The sequence below is a fragment of the Oryx dammah genome, unplaced genomic scaffold, assembly GCF_014754425.2.
Source record: "Oryx dammah isolate SB20612 unplaced genomic scaffold, SCBI_Odam_1.1 HiC_scaffold_18, whole genome shotgun sequence".
In the NCBI taxonomy this organism is placed as follows: Eukaryota; Metazoa; Chordata; class Mammalia; order Artiodactyla; family Bovidae; genus Oryx; species Oryx dammah.
In genome coordinates, this window is record NW_024070202.1 from 15,573,119 (window position 1) to 15,588,002 (window position 14,884).

Consider the following 14,884-nt stretch of genomic DNA (forward strand, 5'->3'; position numbering starts at 1 on the left):
GCCTTCTAAGAGGCTGTCTTCGGGGCTTAAGTCAGAGACTCCACCTAATAAAACATAATTCTCAACTTTTAGGCTGTGCAGTTCCCAGTCAACCTCTTTTACAAAACAGAGCTGTCCAAGTCTTACAAGTTACTCGCCCCTCCAGTATAACCAGCCAGCTGTTGGGAATGCAGAGAGAACCAAAGGAAGAAGCCAGAAGAGGACCACACTCAGATGAGGCGAGGATCATAAGCATGCCCTACTGGCATGAGACCCAGAAGTCCTCTACAGGAGAGGCTGTGTGAGGTCTCCCAGCCATCAGATGGTTTCCTCTCTCCTGGCTCACTCTCTACCTTCCTGTGATACAATAAAAGCTGTTCACTTTCTAGCTACCTCTGGTCACGGGGCTGTATGAATATAAATGATTATGGCAAAATCTCGGATTTAAGACTTTTATTTTGCACTTCCTGCCCTCAAGACCCCTACCCTTCACAAGGAGAAGAAATGATTACTTTGACTCCAAGTCTCAGCGAGTGCCTAAGCTTTGGCAGCGGCCTTGTAATGAGTCAGAGTGCGGGCAGAAGGGTCCGTGGCGCTGGTCCACCTGGGCATCCAGTAATGGGGCAGCCAGTCGGCACGGCCCGGGTAGTGGTTTTCAAAGATCTGACGGTAGTAATAGCCTTCTTTTGTTTTGGGGGTATTGATGGGAAATTTCTGGGCTGCGCTTGCCATCGCTGCATCATCAACCTGTAAGAGTAACAGGATAGAAGTGAAATGGCCTTATAAATGCACAGAAATATATGTACTTAATCTGGTTTCACAAAAACAAAAATCAAACAACCAAAAAAAAAAAAAAAAAAAGAAGAAGAAGAAGAAAGAAAAGACATCTCTGAATACTGAGAGACTCTTAATCCCTTAGAAAATGCTAAAATACCCTAATGTACATAGCTGCAGTGACCTTTAAGGAACATTCACACGCATAGTTCTCCAAAGTGGTGGCTCTAAGTGTTTGATTCTTTTGTGCTTAAGTCTGGCACCCAACAGGTGCCCCAAAATGTGTAAGATAAAAGTCAGAGAGGACCACTGAGTCTCCTCTCTGTATTCTAGATGCTACTTATAACCCTTCATACTACTTAATTTTTACAGAATCCTTGAAATTTAAAAGAAGTATTATTCATAGGGAATCCCTCCTACAGTCACAAAACATTTACATTGAATACAAAATGAACAGTGATTACAACTTTGCATCCAATTGTCTTATTCCAGAAAATATACTTTTAAAAGATATGATACCTGATGTTCAATATAGTCCTGTAAAATCCTAAACCAGGAATTTTTAACTGAGGTTATTCCATCACTGAAGGCTTCTTTTGGTCGCCAGAGAATCTCTTTAGGTATCAGATTGGAGTCCTCAAATGTCTCTCTCAGGAGATGCTTTTCTATCCCATTCTGACATGAAAATGAAAGGAGTATCAGTAAAAGTTCTAAATATGACCAGTATCAATGGACAGTTTTTACCCTAAGTTGATTTACCCACCTTGGGAACTCTCATATCTGGTGGCAGAGACAAGTAGTAGGAAGAAAAGCGATGATCCAAGAAAGGGACTCTCAATTCAAGGCTTAAAAAGGAAAAGAAACTCTAAATCAAAATGGATCTTTAGTGCCCATCAGTTTCAATTCTGATTTAGTTTCCTAGGAATTCACTCAGCCTCTAAATGATGTTAAGATCATAAAGTCATTTTTACAGTCCTACATAACTGCCCTACACTAAATGCATGAGTACAAAAACCTTCACTCAAAATATGTATTATGTCATCTAGGGAGTGAACAAACTACTGGAGAATAATTACTTTTACTTTCCCTTCTGTAATCTATTAAATATCCCCCAAAACAGAATAATTATGAGTGATCTGAACATTAAGAATGGACTTTGCCTAGACTTTTCTGAGTTGTAGTTTTTTCTAGGTGAGACTACCTATTATCCTATTAAAAACTGTGATGCCAATCTGTGGCTATTATCTACCTGTCCTAACCAGGGTTCAAAAAACAGATGATGTGACCTCGATGAAGAACACCATGGACCACTGATTTATACTGAATATAAGTTATTAATCAATTAGTAATAAAAATGTCTGAATTCAGTTCATTGTCCAACCTCCTATTATTTTCTAACCTAAGTGTGACTTGGTAGAAGCAACCAAAAGAGACTGTTTATCACATACAGTTGTTATTATTGTTTAGTCACCAAGTTGTGCCTGGCTCTTTTGCGACCTCATGGACTGTACCCAACCAAGCTCCTCTGTTCATGGGATTTCCCAGGCAAGAATGCTGGAGTAGTGGGTTGCCATTTCCTTCTCCAGGGGACCTTTCTGACCCAGGGATTGAACCTGCCACTCCAGCATTGGGCAGGGGGATTCTTTACCACTGAGTCATCAGGGAAGCCCCATCACATACAGTTAAGAGTCTTTAAACGTCCAGCTTTAAAAAGTGGTAACTTTCAATAATCAGAAATGATACCAAAGAAACCTATTTTATGAGCTGATCAAATCTCTTGCATCTTCACTTCCCTCTCCCCTACATGGTCCCCACAGCATCAAACAGACATGGCAAGCAAGCACTAGAGGCTCACTAAACTACATGAAGCTGTATAAGCTTTATTTCTCTTAAAAAGACCCCAAAGAGCTGCAAGTGCCTTCCCTCTCAGCTGCGCAGAAGCGGGCAGAATGTTATGTTTTCAAGACAGAAACTCCACCTGAAACCACCTATCCACGTACTGTCAGCCTGACAACACCGCTCCGATTCAGTTTATTCCTTCTGCACTACGAGACAAGCTTCATCTTTTCTATAAAAGGCATACTTCACAGCATATACTAAATGAAAAGAAAGCTTTTTGTTTTTTGAGGTTATTTTATAATCACTTCCTAAAATATCAAGATACCCATGGGCCGCAGTAGTTCGATCTGCTCGGAGAACATCAAACAAGTAGAGTTCCCTTAGAAGCCGCTCACTCTCCTCCTCAGCTTTCTCTGGGGAAGGAGCCTGTTTACAAACAAAGCTGAAGTTAAAAATACACCCTTCAAGCTTTGCTTTTGGTACATGAAATTTCTTATTTCGTATTCTTGCACACAACTCCAACTCTAAAGGTGAGTAAGACAAAAAGCCACCAAAGCTTAGGGAAGAAAGTAAATGCTTTATAAAGCGTGCCTTCCCTTGCTCTAAGACTGCTAGAACCAATAGATAAAATGACAGGTTCACACTGTCCAAAGCCCATAAGACAACAGGGGACTAAGAAATACCAGAAATGTGATTCTTATGTTAACTAGTTTTTAAAAAATGGGTATTATCTGACACAATTAAGACTTCTTTCTCACCCAAACAAATACAGACAGTATCAGATTTTCTCAAATGCCTCACAAAATATTCCAATTGTTACTGTTATATCAAAAAAAGACAAGAGAAAATGGTCAAATAATTCATACTTTTCTTCCCCTAGGACCAATATCCTTCCATTTGAGAATGCGTACCTTGTGAAAATATATATAACCCTGCGTAAGTTCATCTGAACCTTCTCCAGAGAAGATCACCACGCTATCTGTGTTCTTCTGAATGTACTTAGAAATTAAGTACATACCTTAAACAAGAGACAGAAATTATTGTTAATGTCCACATAACCCTCTACCAAAAATGCCTCTTACTTGGTTTCTGAAAATGGCGGCAAGCTTTGCTATTAGTTTAGACTCTGTTATTGTGAAGTAGTTTGCAAAATAATGACCTTTTATCTACAGTGCAACCCACTTATATGTACTTAATCTACAAGTTGTACTGCTGTGATAACATAGCCCTTTCATAATTTTATATATAAGTTTTTAAATATTCCTGCTTTCAGACCAAGAATGTCTATCTGAAAATTTTGCTAAACAATGTTAAAAACGCTAAAAAAATTCTGCTGAACAATGACTCAAATGTCTTAAATTTGATAACTCTCACACTAGTATCATTACATGAAAATAATAAGTTGGGGTTTTGGTAGCTTAATTTTAATTTGGGGCTTCTTCCCTCATACTAACTCCCAATTCAGCATATTTCAAATACAGCAAAGCATGTTAAAAGATGCTGGTTGGTCCTGCTCCAGAGCCCTGTAAACTAGTATTTGTTCTTGGGTTTTTTCATTATCACCTCCCTAGTGATACTTTTTAGATCTTTTCCCCTAATCTCCTTCACCAGTGAAATATTAGTACCAGAAATACTGTATATCTAAGTACTTTGGAAAGCCAGAAACCACAGTCATACCTAAGATTTTTGCCCTTCAAGAAATCATTTTTGCTCCTTTGGGAGAGAAAGCACTCCAGTGATGTTACTGCAAAGTTTAAAGCATGAGAATCCAGACTCTAAACTTTGCAATGGAATCCTTTTGGATTCTGAGTTCTTTAAAAGAGAGGTGTATCTAAGCCAATAGCGTTTAGAAGCTCAGCAATATTTGGCCAGTCTGATTTGGAGTATAATTATGATCTCAGTATGTACCCACAGGGCAAAGCAAGTATTTATTCCTAGACAATAATAGTTATTGATGGACTATTTACCAAAATATATCTAAAACGAGGATTCCTTACAGAAACTAGTTAGAACGTATAGTCCAACAAACTTTTATATAGAAAAACAGGGGAAAGAGGGTACAGAAAACTACGCATCTACTCTTTGAAGGAATATAAATAGTGATACCAAAATGTGGAAGTTTAACTATATATACTTAATTCTTAAGGAATTAAGAAATTCTTAAATGTTTTGTCTTCAACAACTGCTGACACAGGAATTTTACCTGAGTTCATTCATGAGTATTGTTCTTTAAACAACTGCTTGAAATAGTAGCTTTTAAACCTTACACTCTTTTCAGTATTAAAATCTTTTGGGGATCATAAAATACCTTACCTACTGAAGCACGGACTGTTGTAATATCATAAGTTTCCAAGGAAAATATGACTTCATCCAGGACCTGAATGCCTTCCTCAGAGTTAAAGAGGACTTCATGGTGTTCGCTCCCAATATGATTTGCCACCTGATTACATAAAGAAATATGCATACGCCTGGTTTTTAAAGAAAAGGACTAATCTTTCAAGAAAAAACTGTGGCTTTTTTCGGCCATTTCACATAGTATGTGGGATCTTAGGTACCCGACCAGGGACCAAGCTCATGACCCTTGCTTTGGAAGCTCAGTCTTAACTACTAGACCACCAGGGAAGTTCCAGAAAAGGAAAACTCTCAAAAATGAAACAGTAGTTCATAACACATCATGAATTAACAATGGTGGAAAACAAGTTAAGACAAACTAAGAGGAAATGATTTCACAGGCCACCACAGTACGGGGAAATGATTCTCCAGGCCACTGCATACAAGCCCCATTAGTCTGCTTCCCTGTGTCCCCCAGTGTCTGCCCTCCACTGACCACAAGAGGCAGACCTCCTATCTGCCCTTCTCTCTCCAAGACTTCACCCCAACAAGCATGGCGTCCACTCCCCTCATGCTGATTTTATCTCCTTTTGGCCCTCCTGCAATGCCTCAGTTTACATCTAGAATGCTATTTCTAAATTAAATGGCCCCTCCCCTCAGTTTTCTCTGGCTCTTGCGGATTCATTCAGCATCAGTCAACTGGCTTTCAGACCACTCTTGATCTTTCTCATCCACTCTGGAAGTTCCAGAGTGGGATCAGGTCTGCCACACACTGAATGTGTACAATGTTCTCTCTGCCCACAGTCCTAAATACAGTATCTTATAAAGAAACTGAAAAGCAACAAGAACAGCTAACATTCTAAGTACTTACTACATGCTAGGTTCTATCCCACACACTTTATATGAACTATGTAATTTTCACCTCAAAACTGTGCCACAGTAGATATGAGTACTCCCATTACATGAGTGTGGGATTGTGTGCTTAAGTGAAGATTTGAAACCAGCAATCAGGCTCCAAAGCCTTCAGCCTTAACCACTCCACTATGCCCTTACTCTTCAAAGGACAGGATTACCATCATTGGGTTTTATGAGGATTGTGTGGCCCACAGAAGATAAAAGTACCCAAAATACAGTGTACAGCACAAGTGATTTTCAATAGGCGTTTCATTCCATTTTAATATATTTAACTCAAAACAATTACCTAAGTCAATACAGCAGCAAAGTATAGAACCATCAATTATTAACAAGTCTGTCTTAACCACCTAACAGAAAGAGGCAGTGTCTTACCTTTCTAGCAGCTAGTAAATCGGGACTGTCTTCCATGCCAATCGCAAATGTCTGGAGAGGGTACTGTACTTGGGCCTCTTTTAGCTGCTTCAACAGAGTGGCAGCAACCAAACTGGAATCCAAGCCACCTGTGAGCAAGACAGAAAGTGTGGTGGTTATGGGCCTTACCTAAGAGAGGAGCAGAGATGATTTACGTTCTTCCTAAGCACCAAGATTAGAGTTTTGCCTTTAAAATCCCCAAGTTTTATAAACTGAACATCAACTTGAGTGAGAAAAATCTAACAGTTAACCTGTCATAATGGTAACAGTACTTAAATTGGTTAAAAGCCACTATGCCAAAGAATTGACGTTTCTGAACTGTGGTGCTGGAGAAGACTCTTGAGAGTCCCTTGGACAGGAAGGAAATCAAACTAGTCAATCTTAAAGGAAATCAACCCTGAATATTCATTGGAAGGACTGATGCTGAAGCTTCAATACTTTGGCCACCTGACGCAAAGAGCGGACTCATTGGAAAAGACCCTGATGCTGGGAAAGATTGCAGGCAAGAGGAAAAGAGGGTAACAAAGAAGGAGATGGTTGGATGGCATCATGGACTCAATGGACATGAGTTTGAGCAAACTCTGGGAGATAGTGAAAGACAGGGGAAGCCTGGTGTGCTGCAGTCCACGGGGCTGCAAAGAGTTGGACACTACTTAGGAGTGACTGAACACAACGAAAAACACTACACATTCTAGGGCTTACATCAAGACTGTGGAGTAGGAGGACATGAACATTCTAAAACATGTTTATGAGCTCACTCATGCCAATACAATTACAGTATAACTTTATGTTGCTGTATTATTTTGAATATTGAAAGCAACTTATAGAAAATTTTTCATCCTATAATGGAGGAAAGGTTGAATCAATAGGCAGTATTTTATAGTCTAAGCCTCAGGATAGTTATAAATCATTTAAATTACATATGCATGAAATGTAATTAGATTTTTTAAGCTGACTTCACCTGATAAAAGGCAGCCAATCCTTCTGTCCGTCATCAAACGTTTCTTAATGGCATTGTCAAAAAGAATCCGGAGGTTGCTCTTCACAGTTTCTCTCTCAAAACCTATTAACAAACAAAGGAAATGAAACAGCTGCAGCAAGGTCGGGGCTGAATTATTTATTGAAACAGGTATGCAATCATCCACCTCTATCACGATGGCATCTGCTCAACAGTGAAGCAGGCCAAATTTCAGTGTGTCATCACCTTCAAGTTAAAAAGGAACCAGATTGCAAACTGCTGTCATTTCAGTGATGTGAGAGGACGGTTTTCCTGTGCTCTCAGGGCGAGAGGTGGGGACAGGGGGACGGACATCTGCTCTCACCCGGGAAGAGCTTCTCCACGCTGTCATACCGGGCGTGCAGGGGCTCGTCTCTACAGTGATGGTGTTTCACCATTTCCACCGATGCTACTTTGCCATTTGGCTTTAAGTCCAAAACTTCGTAATGTCCTGGCAAAAAAGGCTCCACTTTTAAAAAAGGAGTCATGGAGTGCTTCAAGTTAACAAGTCCTACAAAATCAAAAAGAGACATTTATTCAAATTAGGATAATACTTCATAGTAACTTTCATGTCTAAATTCCTCTTTATTCTCTCTTTTTAATACAAATACAATGTCCACTGCATAAGCAAAATAGGAAAAATATAATTACCTCAAACCCTACTAGAAAGGTAATAGTGTACAGAGATATACAGAAAAATTACACTGATTTCTAATAATTTAAGGCAATAAGAAAACCTCCAATGTTTAATTTCTTCTCCCTAGCTGGAATTTCTGATTTTAAAAAATCTATTTTCTTTACTAAGCAAACAAAAGATACATTTATTAAACAAAAAGATGGACTTGAAATTTAATTTTATGATAACCTGGCAGTCATTTGTCATCCCTGAGTTATTTAAAAAAAAACAGTTATGGTTCTCAGTCCTTTAATAAGCAAAATGATCCACTGTTAAGGTACTTTAAACTCATATATCCCTTATGTAGTTATTATATACTGTGTGTGAGTTAAATGTTATAATTTAAAGTTTTATTGTAAACAGTAACAGCTTGTCTACACAGAATACTTATGATGTACAATTTGAGTTTGTTAACCCAGGAATCTACTGTGTAGTATGGAATTCAAACAGCAAATGAGATCCAGATCCTACCACCCACCAGGAGACCTCAAGTGAGGCACACAGCCCCTGCAGAAGTTGAGGAGCAATTACGATTTAAAGCACCATGACCAAATGAGTTTTAGATAGTCTATTCTGGAAGCAGTGAGAAAGGAAAACTGCTGTAGTACCCTAGATGAGACCTGTTGTTTAGAAAAGGGCAGTTAAAGATGTAAAAAAAAGTTACAAGTCAAGAAATTTCAGAGGGTAAACTGGATGTGAGACTATATTCCGTATCAAGGTTATCTACTTTTCCCTTGTGTTCTTTGCTGGGCTTCCCTAACAGCACTTTGGGTAAATAATGTATGTACTTGTTCTTTCTGGTATGATCACATCAAGTGAGAAAGGATTTAAACAATGAAGCAAAAAAGCAGACAAGGAGGTAGGTCACATTTTAGCATGTCATTGCTGTCTGATAAATATGATGTACAAGTATTTTCTTCCATTCTGTGGGTTGAGTTTTCAGTTTCCTGATGGTGTCCTCTCAAGTACAAGAAGGTTTAATTTTGATGAGATCCAATTTATCTATTTTTCCCTTGTGCTTTTGGTGTCACATCAAAGAAATCTTTGCAAAATCGAAGGTCATAAAGATTTACCCCTATGCTTTCTCCTGAGTTTTATAGTTTTAGTGCTTACTAAAGTTTTAGTTTTACTATAAAGTTTTAGTGTTTACTTTAGTGATCAAATTTTAGAATTTGATCCACTTTGATTTTTATAAATGATGTGAGGTAATGGTTTAACTGTTTTTTTTTTTTTTTTTTTGGCATATGTCAACTTGTCCCAACATCATTTGTTGAAAAGACTATTCTTTGTCCATTGAATGGTCCTGATACCCTAACTGACAATCAGTTGACTGCAGATGTATGGATGCACTTCTGGACTCTTAGCTCTATGATCTGTATGTCTATCTTTCTGCTAGTACCATACTGTCCTGATTACCCTTGCTTTGTAGCACATTTTGAAGTCAGGAAGGGAGAGTCCTCCTACTTTATTCTTTATCAAGATTGCTTTGGTTATTTTGAATCCTTTGCAATTCCCTAAGGATTTCAGAGTCAGCTTACAAAGTAATCCCCTGGGATACTGACAGAGATCATGTTGAATGTGTAGATCCATTAGGGGAGTCTGTGCCAACTTAACAATGCTAAGTTTTCAATCCATGATCATGGGATGCTTTCCAATTTCTTTAGGTCTTCTTTCAACAATGTTTTACAGTTTTCAGCATAGTTTTGTACTTTTGTTACATTTATTCCAAATATTTTATTCTTTTTAATGCTATTTATAAACATAGAGTAAATCATGTGATCACTCCTAGGTATATACCCAAGAAAAATGAAACCACACAAAAACTTGTACCCAAATATGTAGAGAAACATTATTCATAAAAGCCAATTGTCCATCAACTGACAAAAGGATAAACCGTGGATGAACAGAATGTGGTATATCCAGGTAATGAAATATCTTCAGGTCATAAAAAGTAAATAAAAAGAAGTAAATACTGATAACATGTTACAACATAGACAAAACTTGGAAACATTATGCCAAGTGAAAGAAGCCAGTAATGAAAAACCGGACCACATAGGATATGACTCCATTGGTATGTAACGGCCAGAATAGGGAAATCCACATAGAATGACTGGCGGTTGGCTGGGACTGGGGGTGGGGAAGGAGGAAGGAAGATGGGGACAGGGAGTTTAATGCTTAATGAATATAAAGGGATGGGGAGTGACAGCTTAAGAATACAAGGCTTAGTTTTGAGATGATAAAAAAACAAAATTCTAAATTGACTAGTGTTGGTTGCAGGCATCTATGAACATACTAAAAACCACTGAACTGTACCCTTCAAATGGATGAATTGTATGGCATGTAAATTATACCCCAAGAAAGCTGTTTAAAAAGTGCTGAATAAAAATGACTTTGTGGGACAGCCTGGCACGGTACCAGAGTGCAGGAACTGCTGGGCTGGCCAACCTTACTGTCACCGTGTGACACAGGAAAACTGGAAAACACACATGGGACCAAACCAGATGCAGAACCTATTAGCACAACAAAAATTATGTGACTTTACTACAGATCTATCCTGTAAGGATTACAGAATTTTAAGTGCTAAAAGGGAGACTCCAGCTCCGTGGTTTAAAAAAAAAAAAAAAGGCCTAGAAACTCCATGACTAACATAGTCACTTGTAAAAAATTGGGTTGCCCCATTTGTATATATGGATTGGATTAGATTTGTAAATATGGTCTAGAAGAAAACACAGAATCGGGACAATAATGAAAAACCACAGAAAAATTCTATCCTTACCTTTAGCTTCTGAACACACGGCCAAAAATCCATCTTCTGTCATGGCTTTAAACAAAGGTCTCACTCCATAGGTATCTCTGCCCAAGAACACTTTCTTGTTGGCAGTATCCAGTAAAATAAATGCAAATACTCCATCCAACATACAAACTGTTTGTTCAATTCCTCCTTTGTCATAAAGATGAAGGATTATTTCACCATCCACTTTGGTCTGGTATTCAAATTCAAAATGGTGTTGCAGCTTAAGGAAACAAGAGCAAAATGAAAATGTTATAGAATCCTGTGCTTTCACTAATTTTTTATTGCAAAGTTGCTTCAGCATTTTTGTGCTCTATAATTTTGTGTACCTTAGTGATGTGATTTAAAAGAATCATGCCATTATCAAAATATAGCTTGTTTGAACTCAGAATCAAATTGTAACATAAAGCTAAGCCCATGAGAACTTTAGGTGCATTCTGATAAATAGAAGACAAAGATAATGTACCTCTGTATTATATGGAGGGATGGAAATGGATATTATATAGATACCATATATGTAATACATGTGTAGTTGTTGTTGCTTAGTCTCTAAGTCACGTCCAACTCTTCTGCGACCCCACGGACTGTAGCCCGCCAGGCTCATCTGTCCATGGGATTTCCAAGGCAAGAATACTGGAGTGGGTTGCCATGCCCTTCTCCAGGGGATCTTCCTGTCCCAGGGATCAAACCTGCATCTCCTGCACTGGCAGGAGGATTCTTTATTGCTGAGCCACTGGGGAACCCCAATACATGTGTATTTACATAAACAGGTAAGTTAAGTAAATAGATTGTCCAGGTGTCACAACACTAAAAATGTGTCCTCTGAAACACTTCCTATGAAAACAGAAAACAAAAGGACAAACACATTTGACACTATTTCCTGATGGACGATTCCATCACGATGATGGAGACAAATGGTCCAAAACAAAGTTGCTGGCCCTGGGGAGGTCTACAGCATCCCATTCTTCCACATTAGGCATTAAAGCTACTTCTCAGGGACGGACAAAATGATGATGTTGAAGCTTTATTCATCCACCTCCTCCTGGGGAACAACAAAAACACCATCACACCCACCACATGTAGAGAGGGTTTCATTAAATCAGGCCCAAACTCCTGTGGCTCTCCATGACCACTGGTAAATCATGAGGGTGCAAAGTTCTCAGTGTGTCCCTCTTTCTTTGTACTTACTCATATTTTTGGCTGATAACAGAGAAGAGGTTCACATAAACAAAATCAAATGGAAATGCTGGGTAGATGTGAACACTTAGAACATGTTTTTACAATTTAAGAAGTCTCTATGCTTGTATGACCTGGAAAGCATGCTTCACAACCACATTCACTATTTAATTTCTTAACCTTTTGCCTAAAAGCTCAGAACTGTCCAAAGATGGGCTCTGGCCACTTTCAGTGACTTCGAAGTCACCTCTTGGTCGCCTCTCCCCACTCTGAGAGACTGACCATGGTGATCTCTGTCACGAGCAGGTAGGGGTTGCAGAGGGTCTTCTGCTGACCCTGCTGGGCTTAAGTACCTGCAGGATAAATGAGCCTACAACACTCAATGACTTTTAGCCAGCAACAGCTTCCAACCTACCCTCCACGACCACCCCATCACCATGGCTCTTTGGCCTAAAGCTCAGAGGTAGTTTTTTGGTTCATGATTCACATGTACACTGCCCACTCTCTTGAAGCCCCCAATACCCTGCCACCATCCAGAAATCACACTGCCATTTGACGTGCTGGCTGCAGCTTTCTGAAGCACTCCCCTCTGTGAGAGGGCCTTCTCTCTGCCCAGCCTGCACTCATATTCTTCTCTCTGATGGGTCTCCATCCACTCCCAACACACTGCTGGCTATATTTTGCAGTAAATTTTATTTTTATCAAGAAAGGGGGACTTTGAAGCTTACGCTGAAGAATTTTTTACATAAGCCTAAAATGTCGGTTCTACTCTTTAGATTTTAGCTGTTTGCATTGGATAACCTGAATGATGGGTAGAAGCAAAGGAACTTCTCTGCTTCTGAAAATACAATGTACTTGGCTAATTTAGAAGAAAAAATGTTTTCAAAATATTTAACTTTTTAATGTGTTCACAAAATACACAAAAGCAGCTATGTTGTTCAAGGAAAGCTAGGCATTTCCTATCTCATTTAAGGGGAAAGTCAGGCCACTACTGCTATGATACAACTTAGCATTCTTACATATATGGTACTAACTTGGCTTAGAAAGGAAGTTTGTTTGTTTTCATTTGTTTGTTTTGTTTTGTGGCCACACTTCTCGCATGTGGGATCTTAGTTCCTGGACCAGGGACCAAACCCACAGCCCCTGCAGTGGAAGCACAGAGTCTTAAACACTGGACCACCAGGGACTTCCCAGTAAGGAAGATTTAACTGCTTCCTTCCTCTATTCCCACTAGTTTGAAAGTCCATTTTTACCTTTCCTGTTCCGTTTCATTTCCAAGCACCATGAAAATGATGTCTGGTGTATAGTAGGCCTTAATTAAATACAAGAAAAGAAAGTGAAAGTGAGAGTGAAGTCACTCAGTCCAGTCCGACTCTTTGCGACCCCATGAACTATAAGCTACCACGCTCCTCCATGAACTGTAAGCTACCGCGCTCCTCCATCCATGGGATTTTCCAGGCAAGAGTACTAGAGTGGGTTGCCATTGCCTTCTCCAGAGGATCTTCCCAACCCAGGGACCTAACCCAGGTCTCCCACATTGTAGGCAGACGCTTTACCATCTGAGCCACCAGGGAAGTCCAAATACAAGAAAGGAAATAACTATCTGTGTGTGTGTTTGTATGTGTAGTAGGCAATAGCCCCTGTTGTGCTCAGCTTGTTCAGTTGTGTCTGACTCTGTGCAACCCCATGGACTACAGCCTGCCAGGATCCTCTGCCCACGGCATTTTCCAGGCAAGAATACTGGAGTTGGATGCCATTTCCTCCTCCAGGAGATCTTCCCAACCCAAGAATCAAATCCGCATCGCCTGCGTCTCCTGCTTTGGCGGCAGACTCTTTACCACTAGCACCACCTGGGAAGCCTTGAATAATTGTAATGATTCTTCAAATGAGAAGCATTTTCCTTGAAGTATTCCTATAAGTGAACTAAGTGGACAACAAACAATGGCTAAAGCTGTTGTTCAGAGATAAACATGACCAGAGGATGACTAAAATATAAATCCCTACCATGAATGAAAGTCCATCCTCTAGGAAATCAATCCTGAATATTCACTGGAAGGACTGATGCTGAAGCTGAAACTCCAATACTTTGGCCACCTGATGCAAAGAACTGACTCATTTAAAAAGACCCTGATGCTGGAAAAGATTGAAGGTGGGAGGAGAAGGGGATGACAGAGGATGAGATGGTTGGATGGCATCACTGACTGAGTCTGAGTAAACTCCAGGAGTTGGTGATGGACAGGGAGGCCTGGTCTGCTGCAGCCCATGGGGTCGCAAAGAGTCAGCCACAACTAAGAGACTGAACTGACTGACTCACGAATGACTGGAGCATATCAAGAAGGCTCAAAAAGTACCGAGAAACAACACAACCAAATGTATAAACCCTGAATGAAATCTGAGTCAAACCAAAACACAGCTATAAATATCAATATATTCTTCAAACACCTGGTGAAATTTACTATGAACTAAACATTAGAGGGTATTATGGATTCTCAGGAGTTATATAATAGTACTGGTATAAAGTAGAAGAGTGTCCTTCTTAGGAGATGAATGCTTAAACATTTCAAAGTGCCACAGTGTTTGTTGCTGTTGATGCTTAGTCGCTCAGTCACGTCTGAGTCTTTTGTGACCCTATGATCTGTAGTCCACCAGGTTCCTCTGTCTGTGGGGTATCCCAGGGAAGAATACTGGAGTGGGTTTGCCATTCCCTTTTCCAGGGGATCTTCTTGACCCAGGGATTGAACTCACATCACCTGCATTAGCAGGCAGATTCTATACCACCTAGGTATACTCTAAAGTGATTAAGCCCAGAATTGAATGTCTGTGTAGTACAGACAGAGAGATGCAGCCAAAAAGGCAAAGCATTAGCAGTTATTCAATCCAGGTGCTCTATATTCTGTTATTTCCTATAAATGTGAAATTTTCCAAATTAACAGCTGGGGAGGCAAGCAACAAAAAATTACTTGCCAATTTTATATCCAAAATTTTCTTATGAAAC

General features: G+C 39.5%; 1 protein-coding gene across 4 annotated transcripts in view; it reads right to left on the reverse strand.

Moving 5' to 3' along the window:
• Positions 1–415: 415 nt before the first annotated feature.
• ASNS (asparagine synthetase (glutamine-hydrolyzing)) overlaps positions 416–14,884 on the reverse strand; it is a 149,552-nt gene continuing 135,083 nt past the window's right edge. For 3 of the 4 annotated variants that reach the window (XM_040260495.1, XM_040260497.1, XM_040260498.1), the window contains 10 exons: positions 10,699–10,936; positions 7,572–7,757; positions 7,211–7,312; positions 6,211–6,338; positions 4,906–5,032; positions 3,504–3,610; positions 2,918–3,018; positions 1,517–1,598; positions 1,273–1,428; positions 418–726 (listed from right to left, as the gene is read on the reverse strand). In XM_040260495.1, coding sequence (XP_040116429.1) covers positions 517–726; positions 1,273–1,428; positions 1,517–1,598; positions 2,918–3,018; positions 3,504–3,610; positions 4,906–5,032; positions 6,211–6,338; positions 7,211–7,312; positions 7,572–7,757; positions 10,699–10,936 — 1,437 coding nt within the window. In that variant the 3' untranslated portion in view covers positions 418–516. Of the gene's footprint in view, positions 727–1,272; positions 1,429–1,516; positions 1,599–2,917; positions 3,019–3,503; positions 3,611–4,905; positions 5,033–6,210; positions 6,339–7,210; positions 7,313–7,571; positions 7,758–10,698; positions 10,937–14,884 lie in introns of all 4 variants that reach the window. The other variant, XM_040260496.1, reaches the window with a different exon arrangement.